General features: G+C 42.0%; 1 protein-coding gene across 2 annotated transcripts; it reads left to right on the top strand.

The window, feature by feature from the left end:
* The first annotated feature begins 4,811 nt into the window (after positions 1–4,811).
* slc6a2 (solute carrier family 6 member 2) lies at positions 4,812–23,622 on the top strand. Of its 2 annotated transcripts, none has more exons than XM_029497674.1 (15): positions 4,812–4,959; positions 5,341–5,819; positions 7,397–7,528; positions 8,698–8,935; positions 14,245–14,383; positions 14,622–14,756; positions 15,068–15,171; positions 16,234–16,358; positions 16,478–16,590; positions 17,447–17,575; positions 18,212–18,311; positions 19,100–19,200; positions 20,262–20,429; positions 21,720–21,791; positions 21,977–23,622. In XM_029497674.1, exons 2-15 carry the CDS (start codon positions 5,522–5,524, stop codon positions 21,998–22,000), a joined length of 1,878 nt encoding a protein of 625 aa, XP_029353534.1. In that variant the 5' UTR covers positions 4,812–4,959; positions 5,341–5,521; the 3' UTR covers positions 22,001–23,622. The 2 variants fall into 2 exon arrangements, with proteins under 2 accessions (XP_029353534.1, XP_029353536.1); XM_029497676.1 differs by having other exon boundaries at positions 4,812–5,189.
* Positions 23,623–24,510: the final 888 nt, after the last annotated feature.

The following is a 24,510-nucleotide window of genomic DNA, read 5'->3' as shown; positions in this document are numbered from 1 at the left end:
GCAGCTCTGCAAAGTTTGTTCATTCATTCATTCATCTTCTACCGCTTTCCGGTTTCTGTGTCGGGGACGGGGTCACCCTGGACAGGTCACCAGTTCACGACAGGGCCAACACACAGAGACACACTCACACTCCAACCTACGGACAGTTTAGAGTCACCAAAGTTTGCTTTTTAAAATAAAACAGGAATGCTCTTTTAACTCATGCCCGATTTGTTTTTATTTTCATATTCACTTCTGAGGAAACATTCAGTTACTTTTTTTTTTTTTTTCTGATCAGGCTTCGCTGATGCTTCTCCAAATGGCCACCAGGTGCCAGCAGTTACCTGTAACATTGTGTTCATTGCTCCTCTACTGGTGAGCATCCGTTTGAACCCGTCTTGATCAGATCTTTATTTTGAGATCAAGCCCTGACCGCAATGAGTATCTGATTTCCAGCGTGCCATCAAACAGCAGGTAGAATCTCACCTGTGTGTGCTGCAGGTTGGGATGACGTGTAGACTGAAGTTTTATTCATCTGATTCAATTCACAACTTTCTTTGAACTGAACGATTTTTGCTGGACTAATGTTGGAGTTTCATTGTGTGTGAACTCAGGAGCTGAAATGTGTATGTGTTTCTATTCCTGCATACATTCCTTCAAGAATCAAGACTGAATCTGAAAACTGTCATGTTCATTGTGTGAATATAATTCATCAGAGTATGAAACATGTTAATCCGTGTGTCCAATAAACTGTCATCTCTACAGTTTCTGCCTGTTTTGAGGTGAGCTATCAGTCTGTTGGTCAAAATATGGCTTTTACTGTGAGTGCTGGAAACATGAATTCACTTTGGTGCAGTTTGCTTTTTCCTTTTAAACTGCTGTCAGGACAGTAGCACATCTGTAAGGAGGCCATTACGCTGATGCAAACCTAATATATGTTGTTCTAAATAGGCCACAAATGATGTGTGTGCGCTGACACGCACACAGACACACAAGAAAAGGAGCAGCCTGCCTCCATATGCGCAGAGGTGGTTGAAATGAGTGATGGAGAGGGGCTCGCTTCATTAAAAGCCCACTGTTAGACAAAGCTGAGTTTACCAGCTGTGATTTCCACCTTCAATTTGTTTTAACCTTTTCAAACGTGCAGAGGCTCATTCCATTTTAATCAAAATTGATGAGATGGCATGGAATCAATTAAGTCACATTGTTGCTGCTCTTACAACGGTGCGACTCCTCCCCTGCCCGCCCGGCTCCCGTTCTCCTCTTCGGCCCCAGCACTCCTCCAGCCTCCCTCTCTCCACAGCTGTTGTATATTGCTGTATCCATTTTAGCCCTGCCTGCAGGGGTGATCCTGTCGCAGCAGATTGTGAGAGATATGTGTTGGTAATCTGATTTGGTCTCCAAGGACCTGAGTGAGTGAGCGGCCTCTGTTTGTGGACCCAAGTTGGGCGCAGGCCTCGTGCGGATGGGGGACTCGCTGTGCCAGGCGGGGAGGAAAGGTCAGAGCCGACAGGCCTGGCTCTTAAACGGATGTGACACCGCTGTGAGCCTGGTTTCATGCAGGTAGCCCCACTTTCTCTGGCAACATGAGGACAGGTCCACTCTGAAATGCACCCAACAAGTTCGATTCAGGAACTTTGAGTATGTTTAGTTCCTCGTAAAACCGACTGATTGGACTACTGATTCTGTATTTATTTAATTTTTTCATCTATTTTAACAAAAAGTAAATCTGCTGAGCGCGTGAGCACATTTTAACATCTATATAATATCATATGCTTACTTGCTGAAGTGACAGGACTTCAGGATTGTGAGGATGTTATTGGGCTGCTATGTAAGAGTTGGAAATCAAAGGTGTTGTGTCTTCATGTTTCCATAGAATAGACCTTCCTGTTTAGAACAGGATACCTGGCAGACGTCTCCTTTGTCCAGTGTGACGAACTTGGATATGGAGCTTCAAACAGGCAGCACAGCGTGCGTTAACGTGCAGGGTTAAAGTGTGTGTAGGTAGTTGGGGGAAAGGTGTCCTCCCCTCTGCCTCACATATTACTGCACTTTTGCACACATTGTTGTGGGTCACAAACTCACAAATGCACAGCCACACAACATACACATCACCCTTGACTCTTGAGGCTGGAAAGCCGTCTCCTTCGCGTTTTCAGGGAGTTCCTCCAAACCTCATTGTTGGTTTTCCTTATCACACCAGATGACACCTTGTTGATACTCTCCCTTCTATTATTCTGTCAGGAAAGTGATTGTTCCTCATTTCCCATGTGATGGTTTATAGAAACAGTGGAAGGTCCCGTTGAGGGCGATGTTTTGGGAACTATATGAAACATCAGCGGTCCAAAGGCCGCATCTGCGTCGTTATCTGCCGTCCAGGTTTATTTTCCTGCTCAGAAGTTTGGGTCTTTCTTTCTCTGTTTGATTCTTTTCTAAGATTTCCTGTGTAATATAAAAAAAAAAAAAAGGGTGCGTGCGTGTGTGTGGTAGCACACTCTCAGTTGTCAGCCAGACCAACAAAATCAGGTATGGAAGTATTTATCGACTTCAAACTGTTTTCTGTTACTGTAACTGCTGTTTATTGAGTAAAACAAAAAGTGTTGGATGTGCTTTAGCTTTTCTGACTGTGCAAAGACATTCACAGATTCAACCAGAATGAGAGTCACCGTTATGGAAATGTAAAATGTGCCTCTTATGGGAAGATTTTAGTGCAAACAGCCCATTTTCAAGCACTCTTCAGGCACTCATGCCAGCCTTCACACTGTCAAGCCTCCCTTTCTGTGCCCCCTAATTACTACCCACCATTCTTCCTCAACTTGCATGCACCCCCTATTGTGTTCTTCATTCATCGCTCACTTGGGGATTGGCGGGGTGTGACCCGGTGAAAGATGAAATTCTTTGACATATCAGTGCAGGAAACTGCCAACGAAGCTGGTTATTATGAGGACAATGGCACATGTTTGCTTTGGAATATAAGTGTTGGTTGAAGATGAGGTGGTGCCAAGGAGTTCACTGCGTGGAAGTGACCTTTTTGGAGGTGATCATACCTCCCACATGTGCTGCAGAGAAAGAGGTGATGTTTCTTTTCACAGAATACACACAGCACAGAGGGAGCGAGACTTAACATTGCTGAGGTGCTTAAATCTTTGCAGATACTAGCAAAGCCCTGAGAGAAGCTTAAAGACACTCTGGGCCTGGGGAGAACAAAACAAACCCCTCTCAGTGCTAATTCCACGACCTGATTCCTACGTGGTTGTGACCTGTTGCTTCAAGGTTACAGGAAGCAGAAATGCATTTTTCCCCCTCATTTGACATAAGTATGCCTCTTTGAATAAAGTTATCAACAAACACTTTCCTGACTCACACAGACACAGTCGGCTAAAAACTGGAATATCCAATTTACGTTCTGCCACAATTATTTGATAAATGTTGAAGGTTTTTGCACCGTGAATATCTTTTAAATCATGTGATTTATCCATAAGTGGATCTGTGTGCATGCTGATGTGTAGCAGGGCCATCTAAAGAGGTAGCACTTCATGTCTGTGCACTTTTATGGAAATATAGAGAGTCCAAAGGACCGAAAGGACCTGAATATTTGCTGTGACCTCAGCCAAATGCTTGGGTTAAATCCACAGGGTCATAGTGTGGCTGTGTCTTCATTGATTAGCTTCTCAACCCGTAACGTGGACGCGGGAGAGCCTGAACTTTCAGACGGAGCAAGAGGTGAAGTCCTCGGAGCTGTTCACAGCCAGAAAAGGGGATCTAAGAGGATCAGAGTAAAAGTTGAAGGGTGATATCATTTCGTCTGAAGCAGTCCTTTTTTCTCCCCATTGTCCATAAAACAGGTCAGATGGAATGGCATTTAAAGAAATTGCACATTAAAGTGTACATTGCTGATGCCACGAGGTTCGAAGAAGAGCACTTGTTGAACATCACTTTAACTTGGAAAAAAAAAAACCAAAACATGGTCATTCTTACCTCGACAGGTGAGCTGAATAGCATATTCAAATGTACCTGACAATGCAGAACAAAGGAGGAAAGAATAGAAGTAATTCAGGAGAAAACATCAGTAATAACACATTATCCTTTCTTGTTACCTGGTCCTCTGCTTTACCATCGCTGCAGTTATTCAATCTTCACAAACAAAACACCTAAAACCAGCCCTATTAGGCTTTTATAAAAACAAGCACTGGAGAGCAAAGAGGACATTCATTGACTTTAATGGGATGAACTGATCAACCATATCTAATAGAAATCATTGCCCCTGGCAAAAGCTGCTGTAAAATTGAATTACACATGGGACACAATGCTTTTACTGCTTCTTAGAAAACTGTAATTCAATCAGTTTAGTACAGAGAAGAAACAGATAAAGTCTAAATTAAAAGATTAGAAAAGTTTTGTGGTAAGTGAAATTCAAATACTCATGTGAAGCTGAAGGTAAAAAAGGATCTTGTGTCTGTTTGCCAACTGTTCAAAAGTGCAGCACCAAATCTTCACACACCATCAGGGCATGTCCTATTCACCTCCTTCCTGACGCTTCAAATAAATCAACATGCCCAAATCTGTACAAGTGTACAAATGTTTATATATATGTGTAAATATATATTATAAAAATCCAATGCACAGAGAGGATTAGTGGTGAAATCATTCACCACTCAAGATGGATTAATCTTAAAAACCACTCTGACTTCCCGGCCGACGTTCCAACGTCAGGTCAGAGGCATGATGCTCGACTTTATGGGAACTTGAGCTCATCATTGCTAAGCCAGCACCAAAACTGGAGAGAAAGTGTTCAAAAAAAAAAAAAAAAAAAATCACGTGGAAGAGAGAGAGTTCACCGACTTAAAAAGCTCCCATTTTATATCTGTGTGTGCTGCAGCAGGCGAGTCTTATAGTTGCTCCAGGATGGGCAGTCTTCCCTCAGATGCGTCCAGACGACAGCAGCACTGGGCCACGGAGAGGTGTCCCCACCTTCACTAAGTACGGAGGGACACTGTTCATTTACTCACTAACAGCAGTCTATCTTCTCCCCATTCTCCTTATGAGGAATGTTTTTAGGTGACCGATGGTGGAGCGCGCCGTGACGTACGGCTGCGGAACTGGCTCTGGAGTGTCTCTCGCTCGACACCTGTTCCAGCTGCGCATCAGACTCCAGATGCGGTCACTGATCTCGGTGCTCTGCTCGTGTTGTGAGGACACACGGTCATTAGGTCTCCGTGCAATGAGAGGAACAATGTCACCCTTCTCCCCCGCTGTGTCACTCCTCATCCGTCTTTCTGGCTGCGCGTAACAGTTTTAAAACTTTTGCGCACAAACCGTCCAACCTTTCCAAACTGTGTTTTCTCTTCCCCTCCTCTGCAGCTCATGCACTCGGATGTCTCGGCTGTAGTTTCGGAGGAGAAGGCACATTTATCCGGGTTTTGTCGGCGGGACTGCCGTCCTCGTTCCAGCTCGCCGACTCAGACCGCCAGCTCAGCCAGAACCCGCAGGGGGCCGTGAGAGCGCCGGGCCGGCTTGGACTTCACGACGAACCGCAGAGAAGATGAACATCCAGGTTCTGCCGGAACACAAGCTCTCCTCGGTGGCCCCGCTGAAACAGTGCAATGTGGAGAAAAAGGAGGTAGAACTGATTCTGGTGAAGGACCAGAATGGCGTCCAGTACACCAGTTCTTCCATCATCCCCACTCCCGGCTGTCACGCAGGTCCTCCGGGATCCGCCTCCGAGGAGGACCGAGAGATCTGGGGCAAGAAATTAGACTTTCTGCTGTCGGTCATTGGCTTCGCGGTGGACCTGGCCAATGTTTGGAGATTCCCTTACTTGTGCTACAAAAATGGAGGAGGTGAGTAAAGTGGTGTGTTTCTGATCGATGCTGAAACAGACAGGTTGAGTTCAGAGACTCAATAAAATAAAAAGATAAATTAATGAATGTCCACAAAAGTCCACAGTTACACAGTTTTCTGACCCAGTCTTCTTTGATTCAGGGCTCAGGTGTCCATCCGTTTCTATTTTTGTCTTCAAATATTTCAGAAATCTCTTGAAATCGTCTTACAAAGTAAATGGCAGCGTTGTTATCTCAGATTAGATTTGGATTAGAGTTCAGTTATTTCGCTGTGTTGTTGTTCTAATTTTAGTTCCTTTAATCGGCGTTTTAATAGTCCCAGGTGTATTGTTGAGGAAGTGCATTTAGCCTTCATGATGAAGGAAATACCTCATTCCATCATGAAAAAGAGCCTCTGTCTGACACATCTGCTGCTGAACTGTAAATGTGAGGCAGTCAGATGGAAAAAAAAAATGCCAATGTTATGGCAACTCCACAATATTGTTGTTGAATACGCATTTTTTAATATCCTGCAAAGAACAATGGAAAAAGTTGTTGATGGTGGCTCTGCCGGTCTGGACAGAAGATAAGCAGCCTTTTAACTATTATTGAAACTGAAGCTAGGAGGGTGGAAATGCATGCCTGAATCACAACAGGTTTTTTTTTTTTTTTATCTTCAATGTGTTTCCTTTAAAATAAAAAACAAAACAGGGCAACAAACTTAACGAACCAATTCCATCATTTAAAAAACAAAACAAAAACAAAACTGCTTTAATGAGCTTAACAATGAAGGGAAGGTTTCCTTTCCTACAGCTCTGACGCTGACCCTCTGGGGTCCACATTATCGGACACTGTGAAAAGTCTCAAGTTTGATCCGCTCATTTGAATTCTTTCGGTTGAAATCAGTTGGAAATGTCAAATTTAATATACAAAGTGACTTTTTATCTGCCTGGACAGACTGAGAACTTGAAAGGAAGCGTCTGAGCTCGGGGTTGCTCAGTGAGTCTGAGGACAGGGTGTACAGAGACACTGACAGATTTGCTCTTGTTTTCAAAGCTATTGAACACTCGGTGCTGCAGTGTAGTAAGAGAGACAGAGAGGGAGAGTACAGTGTGTGTGTTTGAATCAACAAAGGACGGCTGTAAATGGCGTTGTTTAACCTTCAACGCTCGTGACAACAGAGGGCCTGCTAGAAGGTGAGCTCTGTCCCCCGTGTTTGCCTGCGTGTCCATTCACGAGGTGAAAATCAACATGTTGTTCTCTGCGGTCCAAAGGGTCAACGCCACCGCTGGCCTGTCAATCATATTGGCCCTCAGCAAAACGTATTCATTACTGCAGATAATGTGTCATTTGTGATGGACAATGTCAAGAACAATTCAATTATGAGGGGTCATTTCCTTGTTGCTGGATGTGCTGCTGAGGCACAGCATGAAAATAGCTGCGAGCCGTCCTGCTCATATGGTGTGTTTTCGTTTTTTTCTTTCCAAGAATATCAAAGCTCCTGTCTACACCACCTTTCCTTTGACCTCATACCAGCTGGGAAGTGCTAAAAGAAAAAAAAGGAAATATGATTTAATGACTCTTTTCTCTTTCCGCAGGCGCCTTTCTGATCCCCTACATTCTCTTCCTGGTCATTGCGGGGATGCCGTTGTTCTACATGGAGCTCGCTCTGGGCCAGTATAACAGGGAAGGGGCGGCCACAGTTTGGAAAATATGCCCTGTCTTTAAAGGTGAACTGCAACACACCCATGATCCTGCACATTCACCTCAGCCTCTCTCTAACCTCTGACTGTGCTACTTACTGCCCTGTCAGCCTCTTTTTGTCTCTCTCCCGTCTTGCCCTTTCATTTCATCCCTTTGCTCTTGTCCTTTCACCCTCTCAGGTCCAGATGTGTCACTCTTAACTAGCCTCTCATCTGTCGTGTCACATCTCTTCTCCGCAATTTAAATTTAACTCTGCCTATTTACAACCTCATACGGCTGCCTGTGTTTGTGAAAATGTCAATTTCAAATGAGCGAAACAAAACCAAACCAGGGAGCGTCCCTGGAAGGAGCTCGCTGCCGTCGCACTTACAGCTGAACATTGCTACAGAGAAATTCTGACTGACGTGATATTATCTCAAATAAACTTTAAACTGCAGCTCATGTTTGGTTAATCACAGACACTGATGGGGTCTTTTATCCTTCCACGTCTGGGAGTTTACTCTTAAAGCTTTTATGTCCATCCCATTAGCACAAGAAAAGGTGATCGAACGTGTAAACAGCTAAAACAGCACAAGACCATTTTCTTATTCAGCAGATTATTATTTGACTCTGTCAGATAAGCACCTCTGCCTGCACTTTTCAATCTGCTTTTGTTGGCTACTGAAGAGGGTTTGTTATCTTCCTGCTTAGAATTAGTCGGGAGACGGCTTTATGGACTTTTCTATTTTCTTTTTGAGGACGCTACATTCCAGTGGAGATGAAACAAAACAAAGCATCCCAGGATATATCAAGGAAAACAGTGGAAAGTGTGCATTAACGCCCTCTGGACGTGGGTCCGTTTTGAGGGAGAGGCTGCTCAAATGTTTATTTATCCGCACGTACACTCCATCACGCTGCAACAACCCAAGCAGCGTTTACTCAATCCTGCAGAACTTGGCTGAAACACTGTTAGACAGGCTGATGAAATGAGCATTACCCAATCAGTTGTCTTACTCTTACAGCCCATTCATGCTTTTTCTTGATTTCATCCCAGATTCTTGTGCAATGCGGCATCTTATGTGACACTTAACTTCATATTAGGATGCAACACGTACTCATTTAAGTGATGTAGAAACAGTTCACATCATGAAAACCATATCAAAATATGGTCAGCTCAAAATTTTCAGTCCCTCACTAATCGCTCTGTTCTCCTCAGGTGTGGGCTACACTGTGATTCTCATCGCCCTGTACGTAGGCTTCTACTACAACGTCATCATCGCCTGGTCCCTCCACTACCTGTTCTCCTCCATGACCAGCGAACTGCCGTGGCTCAGATGTGACAACGCCTGGAACAGCCAGAACTGCACCGACCCCAAAACCATCAACGGATCCATCATTGGCAACGGGACGTCCTACGCCAAGTACAAGATCACCCCGGCAGCGGAGTACTACGAGTAAGTGTTTTTTTCATTTAAAAGTCCGGTTAACGTCAACATGACGTGATCTCACTTCCTGCGATATGAACAGATCCTATAACGGCTGAAAGCAGCATAGTATGATCATGAATACAGAGAGATCAAAGCCACTGCAACCTCCATGTTCGTTCGACTATCTTTGTTTTTCATCACACATTTGGACAATTGTCACTAAAACACTTTGGCTGCGTCAGCACTGTACTGTACTGTACATGACAGTATACTGCATATATATGAAACTGCTGTCAACATGAAGAGATTAAGCAGTCACTGAAATGTGAAAAGAGGCGTCCAAAATTATCCAGCCACAAATGTTTGCACGACAAAAGGTGTATACATAAGGCGTTCAAGTGTCCTCTTTGAAGTGCACGAAAAAAGCTCTGTTTATACTTCAAAGACAGCCAGTTCTTCCTCGCCATCTGAGCAGGCCGACTGTGCAGCCCTGAGGAAGTCTGTGAAACGCCTTGGACAATACAAGGGACACATGCTAAGCGTGACGCACTGAGTCCATTTAGCCTCCAACATGGCCAATAATGCAGCTTGTTAAAAGTCTCCCTCCCTTTCGGGGAGTATGTTTATTTAACTGGTATCAACTGGATACATTGCAATTCCCAGGAACCCCCCAAACGGGACATCGCCTATACAAGTACGCGCTTTGGTGTAACACAAGAAGGTCAGCCCACGTTTCCCGACACAGCTTCGAGGAAGTGACACAGCATCGCTCGAATGATGGACCTCTTCTGTCAAATCAGAAGACAGAGCATATTCCACTCTTTACTAGTGGGCCACATTTAAATCATAAGAAAAACAATAAAGCACGGACAGATGTGCAATGGGAATCTCAAGACAGAGCTTGCATTGGTTCGACTCTGCGGGGGATGATAAATCCTCCGTCTTACAGCTAGCTTTGAGCGCAGGAGTGATGCCAAGGCACAGCGTGAACGAGCGCGGCCAACTGAGTCAACTATTTTCTTGCTTGACCCCTTACATCCTTTTTTACATTCACACACCCTCTTGAGCCTTCAACCTCCGCGGCCATAATCTGTAATCTTCAACAGCAACGCAAACTTTTTGTAAACGTCCATCACTTCAAAGTGGCGATGGGCCAGGAGAGCAGGACGAGAAATGAGAGACTACTTTGTGACCGAAGGTGTTGTTAAATCTTTTTTTTTTTTTTTTTTTTTAGCTCCATTGTCATTTCCCTCCAGCTGCTGAGGGAATCATCGGCCCGTTGAGCTGCTTTATGCTGCGCTCTGTGCTCAACAGCTGGCTGCTGTGTGCCATTTGGCATGAACTGTGTACAGTCTGAGCTCATCTGAGCCTGTTTCTTCACTGAAAACAAGTTCCTGCTGCATGTTAGAGAGGGATCCAAACAATAAATTAGCGAGCCATCAAACTAAAACAATGAGCTAAAGTGCTCTTTGGTGCTGAGAGGGATTGCAGAGATGGGCGATCATTCTGCGAGGCCACAACAATAACAATTACGCACACACAGTTAATGCAAAAATACTAGCTTTGGCAACAACCCTGCTCCATTGCTGTCAAATTACGTAGGAACAACCAGAACAATTGAAGTATTAATAACTTTTTAGTAACTCTCACTTGAGCTGTCTGTAAAATTGCACGTTGCTTTCCTGCGTCTTAATACAGGACCTGCATCCTACCAATGACCGAACTGCGAGTGTGAACCGAAATTAGACAGCCCGGCCGAGGGAGCGCCATTTTGTGTCTCCAGCTGTGCCCGCTGTTCCTGTTGCATCACAAAGTGCCACTTACAGTGTAATCCTGGAATACGCTGTCGTTGTTCGCTGCCATGTCATCTGTGTGCGCTGAATCTTGCGACAGGATCCTCCCGATTCAGCCGTCGCAAATAAATCTGCATTTTGAGGAGTTTAAAATTGGACAGCTCGGTTGCTTAATTGTGAGACAAGCAGTTTTCAGATGCAGCTGACCTTTAACGATAAATCTCATTCTGGTTTCACCCTTTAATTTAGCCTCCGAAGTTTCCGGTGCTTGTATCGCTGGAAAATGAAGACAGCAAAAGTGTTTGATGTTAACATCCCGTGTAAGAATTTAACAATAATACAGTGAAAAACTTCATATGACCTGACTTCATATGAGAAAAAATCTTTTTCAATTCATATGACAGGGCTTAGAAGTTGAGCAGCGGAAGGGGCTTCATTAGGACGGCCAAAAAAAACATCGCCTCTGCCAAAAAAACTGACCTGGAAAGAAATGATCTGGGCATTTCTTTCTGATTAATTTGGTGCCTTGTGCTGCCTCAGAACATGAAAGAAATATCTCAGATGTTAAATGTGTCAATGTCAATTAACTTAACAGAATTAGGTCTCACTGCCTGAAAGTATGGACATCAGGAAGTCTTCGGGAATGAGCTTTCAGAGATGTGAAGCTGCCGGTTGGATTTTCGAACGGCTTTGAAAACTTTGTCACGATTACAGCAGCAACGACAACAGAAACACAAAAATAAGCAAGATAAATTAAAAAGATGAAACATCCTACTCATCGTCATCCAAATTTTCAGAGCTATGAAAACATAATTTCTTTATTTAACCTTTGCTGTCAGTATTTCGAATAAAGGTTAAACAAATTCACAAACGAACTGAGCGAACAAATTAAAAAAAGTTAAATTAAAAAACTTGAATTGAATTGACACGACAAGAGTATCAACTCACTTCATTGGCACACGTTCGTGTCTTCCCTTTTGTGGTGCTATGCTGAAACATCCACATCTGATTTCACGTCAGGGATAACTAGACTTGATAAATAGCTCTCATTTAAAGTAAAAAGATCTAATTACACAGACACTTAGGAAGGTTGTTTTCTCTTTGGTCTCACACGCGATTTCACATATTTGGTGAAATAATGACTTTTAAAACAACAATGACCGAATAATGCGTAATTGATTAAATAAATCAGGTCGAAATTTGATCGCGCTCCTCAGCTGTGAATAAATTTATTTATGTTTTGCATGCCCTGTTTCTCGTTCTCCAACCAACACTAAGTATGCCTTGGTGTGCCAGCCTCAAATATACACAAACTGAAAGCAGTACTGAGTGTGACGATAGCAGCGTGACCAACTTTTGGAGTGCCAGAAAGATTAAATGTGTTTAGAGTAACTTGGCCAAAGAGACTTGGATGGATGTTATTGTGACCGTTTACTGGCAATATAAGGAGTGGGAGGCGGCTTACAACAAAACGCCAGGCTCTTAAGTTTTTCTCTCCAAATAAACTGATGTCTTCACGCTGCTATCTACCTCCCCAAAGACCTCATAGCTTTGAATTTATTATCAGGCCAAAGATAAATAAATGAACAAAAAGGACTTTCACAGATCCTTTGGTCCCTTTGGGTCGTAAGTCTGGACAGTCTTAAGTTTGTCTTCCTGTGTTTTTTTTTTTTTTTTTGTTTGTTTGTTTGTTGTTGTTTCTTTTTTTTCTTTTTTTTTGTCTAGCTGTTGTGTAAGCAACCTGAGTATCAGATCCTAATCCAGTTCCGCTGTTTATCCACCCATAACATCACATGCCAACTTAATTAAATCTCACTTGAGGAAAGTCTTAGGACAAACGCGAAAATAAAGCACACTGATATCCAGATAAAATACAGGCCCTCGTTTCTCAACTGCTTTAAAACATCATGTCGTCTCTCTTTGCTTTCGGACTCCTGTTTGTCCGTCGTCAGTCGTCTGTCTCCGTGCAGATCTCTTTTAACATCTGAAGCCCTGTGGCCTTGTCACGCAGCATTTTTTACACCTTAAACCACTCATATCTAGTATTTAGGAAGAGTAATAACAGGAAGACAGATTTTAAACAGTGAGGACTTCAACTGCTGACTCCAGCCAGTAATGGTTGGCCAGTGAGTGGCCAGTGTTGGCACCTTTTATTATTCAAAGCACAAATACAAATAATGGAGCATACAGCACCTATAAAGGGCTCAATTATGTGTGTCGTCAACGGAGAATCCCTTTTTCCTTCTCTACTTCTGTGTATTGTGTATTTTTCAGACGCACCAGTTATTTTTTCTGACACTGATAGTAATATGAATAGATATGGCCGTTTTCTTTTGTCTTATGAAAGGTTAATGGCCTTAATTGGCTTAATGCACACAACACAATCTGACAGCAGTTTGTGAGTTTGTGTAGCAGCTCTTTAAACGCGTGATCCAAGCCTGTAAATCTGTCTGTGACGTTACAGCTTCAAGAATTTAATAACAGATAAATGTTTTTTTTTTTTTTTTTTTTTTTTTTACAGTTATGGGTGTGTTTAGTCTGTGTGGCTTTGGACAGAATAGCTGTTAGGTCAAGCTCCCAGACCGCAGGTATTTTTCTGTGGCTGTGCTCTCTAAATGAGCCGGGAACATCGTTTTTTAGAGGACAGAAAATTGGAGCCGTTGCTGTTATCATACTGACAGCAGCTTTCAATCAAAGTGGCCATAACAGTTGGAAGTAATGCGTGAACTTTGCCCCCACTCCACTTTTACAAACTGGAGTTGTGTGCTTCCTTCCCACAGCTCAGGCCAGGCTTTTCAAGAATGAGCTGCTGCTTGGAACCAATAGTTAGGAAGGAAGAGACTCCATTAGTCGTGTCATTATGTCATAATCAAAGACCTGAACCTTTGAAGGCTCATCCTGACCTGACAGTAAGTGCCGGGCTCGAGGATGGATAATCATAGTAAAACAATAACAGAGGTCTTTATTTACTCTTTCGGAGCATCTGTATGTGGTGGTGTGAGAAAAAAAAAACAACAAAAAAAACGCCCTTTTGAAAACCCACGCAACAGATGATTCCTACATCCTGCACGTGTTTACCTCACCAAAACTTACATAACATTCAAATGCATTTGTTCTTGTCTGTAACCTTTGGTGATGTTACGTAACGCTCGTCCCGAGAGGCTTTGTCCTATAGTTCATCTTTCATCTTCACCTCAGGCAAAGACGAGTGGGTGGGCCCTGGGTGGGGCCTGTCTGACAAAAACAACAAAAAAAGATGAGATGCAGCCAAAAACAATACCCTCTCATAGCGCAGGAAACTTACATCACATTTGTTTGCCTTGTAGTAAAGCTGATGTATTAGGAAATATATAAAATTCATGGCTAAGGTGCTTTCATTCATTATCAGTGCTTCTTATAGTGCTATAACTCCTGATGCAACATGCTTTTATCTATTAAGAATCATTTGTTTTTGTTTGTTTTGCTATCATGCAGTCATGATGTCAGTGGAAAGGAAGAAGGCCTAGATGTCACGATCTGTTATTTTTCTGTGTCCTCACGTAGACGGGGTGTGCTGCACCTCCATGAGAGTAAGGGGATCCAGGATCTGGGCCTGCCTCGCTGGGAGTTGACCTTGTGTCTGGTTGTGGTAGTCTTCATCCTCTACTTCAGTCTGTGGAAAGGTGTCAAGTCCTCAGGGAAGGTACGGACCTGGGCCACCACTAGTACGTGAAGCATTATCTGCAATCAGTGAATCTAAAGAGGAATTTTCAGCTCCAGCTGCAGACACATTAGCACATTTTGGAGCCAGACATTTAGAGTGGAGTGGCGGCAATTAGCAACCGCATTCTGTGTTGATGTATCAATGGGACATGAAATAAAAAGGGGAAATATGATGTATGTGTTCCACTTTTACCAGTTTGCTCTGCGTGTTTGTTCAGGTGGTGTATATTACTGCTACCATGCCCTACGTGGTCCTTTTTGTGTTGCTGATCCGAGGCGTAACTCTACCAGGGGCCATGAACGGCATCAGGGCTTACCTCCACATTGACTTAAAGCGGCTCAACAATCTAGAGGTTAGACGCTAAGCTTGCTTGTCAAATAAGATAAGATAGGGAGATGTTCTGAATGAGCTGGGATGGGATACCTGAGATTAGTGCCTCCCAAACTGAGTTCGAAGGAATGAATGCACACACATGCTGATTTATGGTATTATCTTAAGACGCACACACACACACACACACACACACTCACAGTCTGATAAATGATGATAAATAATTATAACAATTATAACAATCGTTTATATTTAAGTCAGTCTGTCTGTGGTGTATTTTAGGCTGGAATCATTTTTTGAGGATAAAAAATATTCCCTGTTTCTTGGCCGTAGGTGTGGATTGATGCTGCCACCCAGATATTCTACTCACTCGGAGCAGGATTTGGTGTTCTCATTGCATTTGCCAGTTATAACAAATTTGACAACAACTGCTACAGGTAAGAGCTTGCTCTGTGTTTGTTTACTGTGAATTTTTTTCAAGCCCACAGCGACACAACATCCCGGTGTTGTAGACCAGACGGCTGTTTCCGTCACATAACTGGATCACGAAGCAGCAGAGGTGATGCTAATCTGCCCACCTCACCCTAGTGGCCAGGTGTTATCAGGAAAGATAAAGTCCAGGCCAGGAAGGGCTGTGAGATTATAGCCAAAGGCTGCATGTTTACTGGTTTGTCGTAGTCCTGCTCTTGCTCAGAAAAGCAGGCCTGTGGTTGGCTCTCCTTCACATTTAAAGGCTGCAGTGGTGCTTAACCACTTGAGCTGTCGGGGTTGATAATGAATGATAGAAATATCTGGCAGAAATTGCGCAAAATATCTATGTATGCAGAATTAAATTAAAAGGCAGCAGAGCAAATTATATATCGTCAAAGCATGTAAGAACAAAAACTCAAATTTCAACAACAAAAACATTTCCTAACAGCTGACACATATGTTCCATATATTCGAAGAGTTTGACATTACTGTCATTCTTTGTTCAACATTTAAAGCAAACGAAACCGAAATTTGACGAAAACCAAAAGTTTCATCACCAACACAAAAAGGAAGCTGAGAGGGAAGAAAATTCTTCCTCAGCTCGGGAGAAGGCCTTGTTTGTTCTGTCAGACCATACTTATATCGTCAGAGAACAGCACACTAATTACAGCTCAAACCACCAACTAGGAGCGAAAGCTGCTCATTAACCTGAATATCCCACTGAAGCTCAGCGTTTGGCTGAAGAGCAGCTCCTGGGAAACTTAGTAACACGTTGCCCCCATGTTGACTTTACTGTGACCCAATTGAATGCGAAATTCAACCAGCCTTCTTAAGCAACTTCAAATAGCAGCAATGATTCTAACAGTGGCTCAACAACGAAACAACAGACAGAGTCATGTTCAGGTGAGAAGACTGCGGTTTCTTTGAGGACAAAATAAGCTAAAGAAAGAAGAGAAAGTAGACCTACAAGGTTTGAAAAATGCAAAACGTTACCGTCTTTGTGACTTAATGTAACTTTCTTTCTGTAGGGATGCTCTCTTGACCAGCACTGTGAACTGCATCACCAGTTTCCTCTCAGGGTTTGCCATCTTCTCTGTTCTTGGATACATGGCTTTCAAACATGGGGTGAATATAGAAGATGTGGCGACAGAGGGTAAGAAGTTTTGTTGTTAACTTCAACAGGTATAAGAAAATACGTACAAACTCCACTCTTGGAAAAATACACAGTTTGGCCAGTCCTGACTTTTGTGTATGTGTCCGTGTGATGCACAGGAGCAGGATTGGTGTTTATCATCTACCCCGAGGCGATTTCTACACTCCCTGGCTCAACATTTTGGGCCATTGTGTTCTTCATCATGCTGCTGACTCTGGGCATTGACAGCGCGGTGAGTCCTCAGACTCTTAAAGATTGATAATATCTGTAACTCTCACTACCGCCAGCAGGAATCCCTCTAATGAACACAATAGACATGGAGGGAAGACTGGGTGAACGTTTTCACCTCATAAAAAGGTTCAGACATTGATAAAACGTCTTCAACTTTGAGAAGACTGAGCAGAAAAACAGTGCTACCTTCACAGAACATGTACAGAACATCTCTGTTTCAATAGTAATGACCCAATTGACACTCACTGCGTTCCAGAGAGTCAGATTTTTTTAATGAAAGCACCATTTTGCACTGATGATGGTTTCGATTACCACGATGTATACTGTGATTAATTACTCTGCTGAGACATTAAATAACAGAGTAGAATGTCTTATGAATCCACTAAATTAAGTGTTCATTTTCCTTTCTTGCTTACACTTCACCACCTGGTTACAGTCTTTTTCATTATTCTAATTCAGGTTGTGAGTAACGGTAAATTGGCTGTCCGTTAATGAATAAGTACCGTGAACATAAATAAAAAAACATGTTTTATTCAGCAGCATGATATCAGTGACTGTATCTGAGGTGTCTGCTCGTCTGTGCCTTGGTTTCCTTGAAGTGGAAACCTGTTAACCAGTTAGATTTTTGCTGGCAAACTGTATACTTAAAAGTAAACATAATATGCTGCATTGTGTGTTTTTGCAACGATGTCATCGGTCTTTGACATTTGAAAAGCTTTAAGCAGGAATTTAATCAAACATCCTGACAATGACTCACTCAGACGGTAAACAACCTCGTGCCAGTCAGCAAATATTTCGGAGGAACTGACCGGATGTTTGATTTCTGAATAATTTCTCCCTCTGTCTGTGTCCGTTAGATGGGAGGCATGGAGGCGGTCCTCACAGGTCTGACGGATGATTTTAAGATCCTCAAGAGGAACAGGAAACTCTTCACCTTTGCCACGGCATTTGGGACCTTCCTGTTCGCTCTGCTCTGCACAACTAATGTCAGTACGAAGTGTCGGGAAGTGATCCAAAACAGTTAGAAAAACCTGAGTTTGCAGTCTCTCTCAGCTTCTCTCAGTAGTTAGGAGAACTGCGAACGTTGCTGTTTTTAAAATACAGCGATTTACTGCAACGGCAGTCTGCTGTGATAAAACCACACATTTAAACTTCATGTCACCTCATACTAAATGATTACATTCCCCTGATGTTCTGTCAATACAGAGAAAACACTCGAAAACGTCAGTGAACTCTTTAAAATGAGCTGTTGCGTCACACTCTGATAAAGAACTGGAACAAATTTGCGTCCAGGGAGCTAATTATCATTATTATCTGCGTCACTATTCAGACGGAATCAGCACAACGGAGAAAGTCTCACTGAGGACAGAAAGACATTTTGTAATTGATCCACATGATTTCTCCTCCTTTAAATCAAATCATTAAAATGATGGAGGAAGTGAATGATGCCTTTCTCATGCTACTTCGCTGGCACAATGTACAGATTGTGCCACTTGTGTGTGCTCGGAGGTCAGCTATATATATATTATGTCTGAGAGACTGCTGCTTATTGTACAGTACACTTACCTTCAAGGATGAAAATTTATACACAGATACTCAAAATTTTGTCTGTTTCTCTGCAGGGTGGGATCTACGTGCTGACCTTGTTAGATAAGTATGCAGCAGGGACTTCAATACTTTTTGCCGTTTTGATTGAGGCCATTGGCGTGTCTTGGTTTTATGGTGAGCAACTCAGTACTTTGTTCTAAAAAAGCTGTTTTAAAATTGCTACGTTTTGTTATGGCCGTCTTCTACACCCTACAAAAGATTTAATAATTTAATATTGTCACTACAAATTGAAATTTGAAACATTTGAGCTGTTGACCCATGAAGATCCCGTGTCAAGGCTAACCTCGAGATGAGAAATAGAATTAGAAAATCAGTTTTAGGGATTTTAATTTACATCTTAACCTCATTGTTGCTTTTTTTTTTATTTTTTTTTTAGGAAAAATGGCACATTGAGATGAATGTTATTGCAACTTTATGACTGTGCCTTTTCACATATGCTGATCAATTAAAGTACAAGAAACAAAGACGCAAAACCAAAAGACCCAAGTAAAAGAAACAAGAGACATGTCACAAGCTGGAAGACATATCAGACTTTTGTTTCTAACCTGCCCTTTTTAGTCAGTTTCTCTTTGTCTGAAAAGGGAGAACACAGTTACAGAGAAAGGCACACTCAGTCAAAGGAGCAAATCATCCCATGGCAATAAATATAGATAACAACAGAGCATTCTTGATAAAATGAGTACAGTAGTAGGTCAGAGTCGCATCTTGTTTTATGTCAGCCAAGGTCAGGCTGCAGAAAACCATCAGTGACAAAGAGGCTGTGCTACATTTCCTACCAGTCTCCTCTGAGATTGCATACTTGGCATTGAAGAACTTGCCTTAGCTTGCCCCGGCTGTTTGTTTCACGTGCGTAACTTTACTCTCCACAGTAACCTTCGCTGTATAATTTGCGCTCCCTGCAGGTGTAGACCGCTTCAGCGAGGATGTCGAACGAATGATGGGCTTCAAGCCAGGACTTTACTGGAGGCTGTGCTGGAAATTCGTCAGCCCAGCTTTTCTTCTGGTGAGAGAGTGAGGACTGAAGGAGCCTAATTTCGGGGTGGCTTTCCTCGATAGAAATAGTGTAGTGTAATATGACAATCATAATTGTTTGCAAGCAAACTGGATTCACTGGATTCACCCCAGTACGAAGGGATGCATTTTATACGTATCGTGGGTGTGTCAGTCTTGAATCAAATGAGTGTCAGAGTTTTAATTGTGTCTCATTCAGGATCAAGAGCTCAAGTAAATTTAAGTTTTGCTGACACACGGGAAAATACATGGAGACTCATACTCAATCATGAGCTGTGATGCCTCTGGCTTGTTCCCAGAGAGAGGGAGGGATAAGGAGGAGGATAATTTGGACCTCGTGCACCGCCTGGTGATTTTCTCTACACGCATTAGTCGACTGTTGTCTGGAGGTGATTCGGAAAATAATTCATCACCGCCGTTAACATTTCCATCCTACTTCAGTCAGCCTTTTTCTTGTACCACTTGTGGGTGGTTGTGCACTTGAGTGAAAGTTCTCCTCTAAGTATGCTGTCATTGTCAATGCAGCGCAGTGCTTTGTGCTGGACATTGCGTCAGCAAAGCGGCTTGAAAGAATCTAGTTGTCTTGAGCTCCATGAGAACTAAACGCTCTTGTCTCAAGTTTTCTAACAAACAGCAGCTCAATGATCCGTAGTGTGATTGATAGAGCTGACATTTTTCAGACTGCTGTGGCCTTAGGTAGTCTGAAAAGTGATATAATGCCCTCACCGTGATACGTGACAATGAAATGACATTTCAGAGGGACAGAGGGCAGGTTGTGCCGTCATGAATTTAGTCTAGAAAGGTGAATCGGGTCGCAGAATGAAGGAGGGAGCTCATTAGAGGGTACACAGCCGGCCAACTCAATTAAGTTTCATGAATAAAAACATTCAAAGAGATGACAGGGATGTATGTTTCCCGCTCTTTACTCCATGTTCCCTTAATTTGTTTCTCCGTCTTTAAAATGACAGTTTTTGACACAAACAACAACACAAATCGATGTAGCATGCTTCTTATGTGCCCGTTCTCCATTTCATTTTCTCCTCTCTTTCACAGTTTGTGGTAATAGCCAGTACTCTGACGTCATCAGGCCTGAACTATGACGACTACACTTTTCCTGACTGGTCCAACGTTATTGGCTGGGGCGTGGCCATGTCCTCCATGCTCTTTGTACCAATCTATGCCATGTACAAATTCTTCAGCGTGCCGGGAACCTTAAGAGAGGTCAGTATCAAAACTGCTTTTGAGCATTTGAAACACAAAAATACTCGTAACCTCCTTTCTAAGAGCTGTTTGGCAGAGTAGTCATTCACTTGAAATTTTAACCAAATGATTACTGAAGTGGAGGTAACTATGGTAACAACAATTACAACAGACACAAGCACTTTGTTTGAACAGTGTGCACTGGTTCATGGTACAAATAAAACAGGATGTCACCCAGTGGAAATGGACATTGCATAACAGTAGCCAAATGTAATCAGTGGTAAACAGTACAGTTATGGCTAAAGGGCTTATTCTCTTTGGAAAAAAAAAAAAAAAAAAAGCATCTGATTTCAGACTAAAGTTTCCTCTCTGAACTCAATGACTACGAGAGCACTTTAAAATGAAATATTTACTTCAAAGAATTCGGAGTTTTATGATCGTAATCATCAAAGAACCAGAGAGCTATTTTCATCCTTCAGCAGGGCGAAGTGTCAGCTTCACTCACGCGGAACAATTCCCACACCCAGTTGGTATTTCCCATCGCTACGAAGAGGTGAATATTCCTCACAGGTTCTCAGAACATGCTTATCCGAAAAAGTCATATCCCCGATAACGAGTCTAAGCTGCATCCTCTCTGTGATAACTGGAGTGAATGTCTTTAGAATCCCAGATAAGAGTCCAAACACCATCAGCATCACTATTATGAGATAAAATCCAAAATGGAATGTTTGATGAAAGATCTGTCTATATTCCCACTTCCATGTAGCGCTGTAAGTGGATTAAGAGTTAAGGGAAAAGTCATTAAGTCATACAGAAAGGAAAGTGTTTTACAATAAAGTATACGCTGCATTTATTTATTTATTTTTTTTAAATGCCCCGTCCTCGAGAGCAGTTAAGTCCAGAGAATTACAAAATCAAAAGCAGTAACAAAGAAAAATCCCATAAAAGGATATTTTTCAGGAATCAAATCAATAGTAGATTATTTTTCAGCTTATCTGCAGCAATAGGAGTAAAACAAACACAACAGTTCCGAGAGGGTCCCAACTTTTATTGATGATTAATAAACCCTCAACAAATTGTGTTACTTTATCTTCTGCACAATACTGCAGGAAGAAATACTGGATGGTGTGTGAGAGTGTTGTGTGATAAAGGAAGACAGCCTCATTGGTCAGGATCAAACCTGGAGGAGTGGAGCTGCTATAAAACTTATAAGTGCTAATTAATATTGACATTTTATAAAGGGCCAGTGTGATTAATGCATAGCTTCAAGGACGTGTTGAAAATAATGTCTTGTCCTTCTTGTTTTTGCAGAGGATAGCGTATTGCATCACTCCAGAACACGAACATCACTTGGTGGCTGAAGGAAACGTTCGGCAATTTAAGGTAAGTCCAAATTTTTCTTAACAGCGCTAACCTGAAGTGGCCTGAAGGCTTCAAGGAATCTGCATTCGAACACGTGAACATGAGTCACAGCTGCTCATGTGTCCAAAAGGACAGAGATAAGACCTGACGACGATGCGACCAACTTCTCAAAAAGACATAACCAAAGGCTTTGTTTCGTTTTCCAGCTCAGTCATTGGTTGGCCATCTGATGACCAACGCAAACAACCCTCTCATCCATCCTCATGTGTGGTGTCTGAAGCTCCCGTGTGCCACCGGTGGTCGGACGTACGGGGAGAGCAACATGCTCCAACCTTTCTCTGCAGTCCCCTCTCCTGCATTTACCACCCAAGGCCTTTGTTGTCAACAGCGGTTACAAGCACTTTGATTTCAGAGTCATGCCTGCTAATATTTCTTAAAATAATTTCTACAGCTTTGGCTCAGAAGGGAGAGGAGCCCATTGGGAAAATCTACTGTTACTTGCCCATGGACATGCTGATGGCTTTTATATCCAGTTTTAGTTATTATTATACTATTTAATTTCTATAGTTTGCGATGTGAGATTTGTCTCCCAGCAGGGATAGAAGCTAAGATAAAAACCAAAACAGTCCCACGTCCCTGTGTATTAATATACAGGAGACTGGAATATTTCAATTTTTAAACTTATCTTTCAGCTTTTAACTATTTATTATTATGTTATCATTGTTATTATCGTCACTTGTTGTCACTCTGTTGGATGAGTGGCTTATTTGTGTCAGTGCCTTATCGAGCAAGACACTTCATGTTTCTTACATAAAACAAACTGCGTTGACTCAGGAACCCCCGTAAACTCAAACCGGTCTGTTTGATGGCTAAGCTTGGTTTTGACTTTGTCCTTTGATACTCAGACCATCAAGGTTGAACTCCAAAGCAAGAAGTAACAGAAAACAGACCTGATATAATGCTTTTGTGTCACACTGTGTTACAGAAAAGGGAATAATTCATACATCACTCCAAAGCTTTAAAAAAAAAATAAAAATAAAATAAAAACAAGATAGAGGAAGGCTTCCGTCTACATTTCTTACGCTTTGAAGGGCCCGAGTCACAACCAGACTTTAAACTCAAAAGAAAGATCGAGCCTGAACCTGGTCAGTGTGTAGCTGCTCGCTGTGTGGCTTTTCCTCCAGAGACAGAAAGAGAGCGTGTGTCTGTTTGCGTGCGTCTATTTCGATTTTGTTTCCAGCCATACAATATTACTGTTGGGGAACAGCACATAGAAGATTAATTATTAACTGTCATATTAAATGCATCACAATGACTCATCAGCATATCTTTTTCATCACCGTTGTAGTGCCGATATGTTCCTTCAGGAATGCTTTTGACGATCTTCTTCTGTTTTCTCTTTTTTTTATATTTTATTTATTGGAATGAAGTTGAAGTTGAATTTTAACCTTGAATCATAACAGAACATCCCCTACTGAAAGGAATAAAGCCACAAAGAAAAAAAAACTAATATAAGTGGAATATATAAGAAGATATAAAAAATATATTCTTTTGTTATATCTAATCTTGTATCTATCAAATTGTTTATAACAAAACGTGAATGTAAAGTATTTTAAACGTAACTGTCCACAGTCATAACAAAGTGTTTGATGTATAGCTAAGATGAACTATCTAGAAAAAATATTCTTCAGTGTAACCCTGGGTTACTTTGTCACACTCCAAAGTGAACAAATGGCCCTGGCTTTTCTGGACTATGTTTACAAAAATACTGTGTACAATACCGATGTCCTGTTGAACGTGAGTGACAACTATCTATGAAGAAGTCTGAAGTATTCACACTATGATAATAAAGAATTTCTTCTACACACAAACTTGAAGGCCGTGTGTCAATGTCACTGTCACTGAATTTTTCTGACTTCTCTTGATTTTGTGATTGCCTTTGGGAATTTCACACCATTGCTGTTCATGACACACACACACACACACACACACACACAAGATATCAATGTGACTTTGTTGACGTCAAATTCATGATCAATAGTTTAAAATATCGCTTTTGAGCTGCACAGATGATGCTAAGATCAGTTGCGTTCAGCTCCACACCCCCAGATATTTTTCACTTTCAGCCATATTTTGTTCAACCACAACTGAGATTAGTCTCAGAAGACATAGTGGACCACCTGAGGCTGTTTTTCTGTTAGATTTTGCTCAGCACTCTCTGGAGCAGCAAACAGCTTTGTCCAATTTTTTTAATAATTTTTTTCGAGAAGTTATACAACCCATGAGCTGCAAACACACTTTGTTGTGTAAAATCTGTGGACTTCCACTTTAAGAAAATGTTACTGCCCCTCCACAGTAAAAAAACAAAAACACAAACACACAAAAAAAAACCAACCAGTAATTTAGCTTAAATTATATGTTGTTAAATTATAATTTTCATGATGTTGATGTTAATATCCTTTTTTGCATGTTGGTGTTTTCCCTTAGCTGTAAAAGAGTTTTATTAATGTGGAATTAATTTATGAATTAAACTGAAATCTGAGGCAGTCCTCTGGTGGCGGTGGCCTTTTCTGGATCATCAGAAACTTCACTGTCTCTGTGTGGTTTTACTGCTGACTGAGGGCTTCTCATAGTGGCTGAGTGTGCCTTTCCTACGCCTCTCCCTTTGTTAAGCAGCTCTACCAACGCCACACGGGCCCTCAGTGTTTATTCTTTGTGACTTTGCTGGCTAAGCTACAAT

Source organism: Echeneis naucrates, chromosome 3, assembly GCF_900963305.1.
Source record: "Echeneis naucrates chromosome 3, fEcheNa1.1, whole genome shotgun sequence".
Classification (NCBI taxonomy): Eukaryota; Metazoa; Chordata; class Actinopteri; order Carangiformes; family Echeneidae; genus Echeneis; species Echeneis naucrates.
This window is presented reverse-complemented; position numbering and strand designations above follow the sequence as displayed.

Coding starts and splice junctions, on each gene's coding strand:
- slc6a2 (XM_029497674.1), top strand. CDS start 5,522: ATGAACATCCAGGTTCTGCCGGAACACAAGCTCTCCTCGGTGGCCCCG. Junction 8,936..14,244: donor CCGGCAGCGGAGTACTACGA/GTAAGTGTTTTT, acceptor GTCCTCACGTAG/ACGGGGTGTGCTGCACCTCC. Junction 20,430..21,719: donor TGCCGGGAACCTTAAGAGAG/GTCAGTATCAAA, acceptor TTGTTTTTGCAG/AGGATAGCGTATTGCATCAC.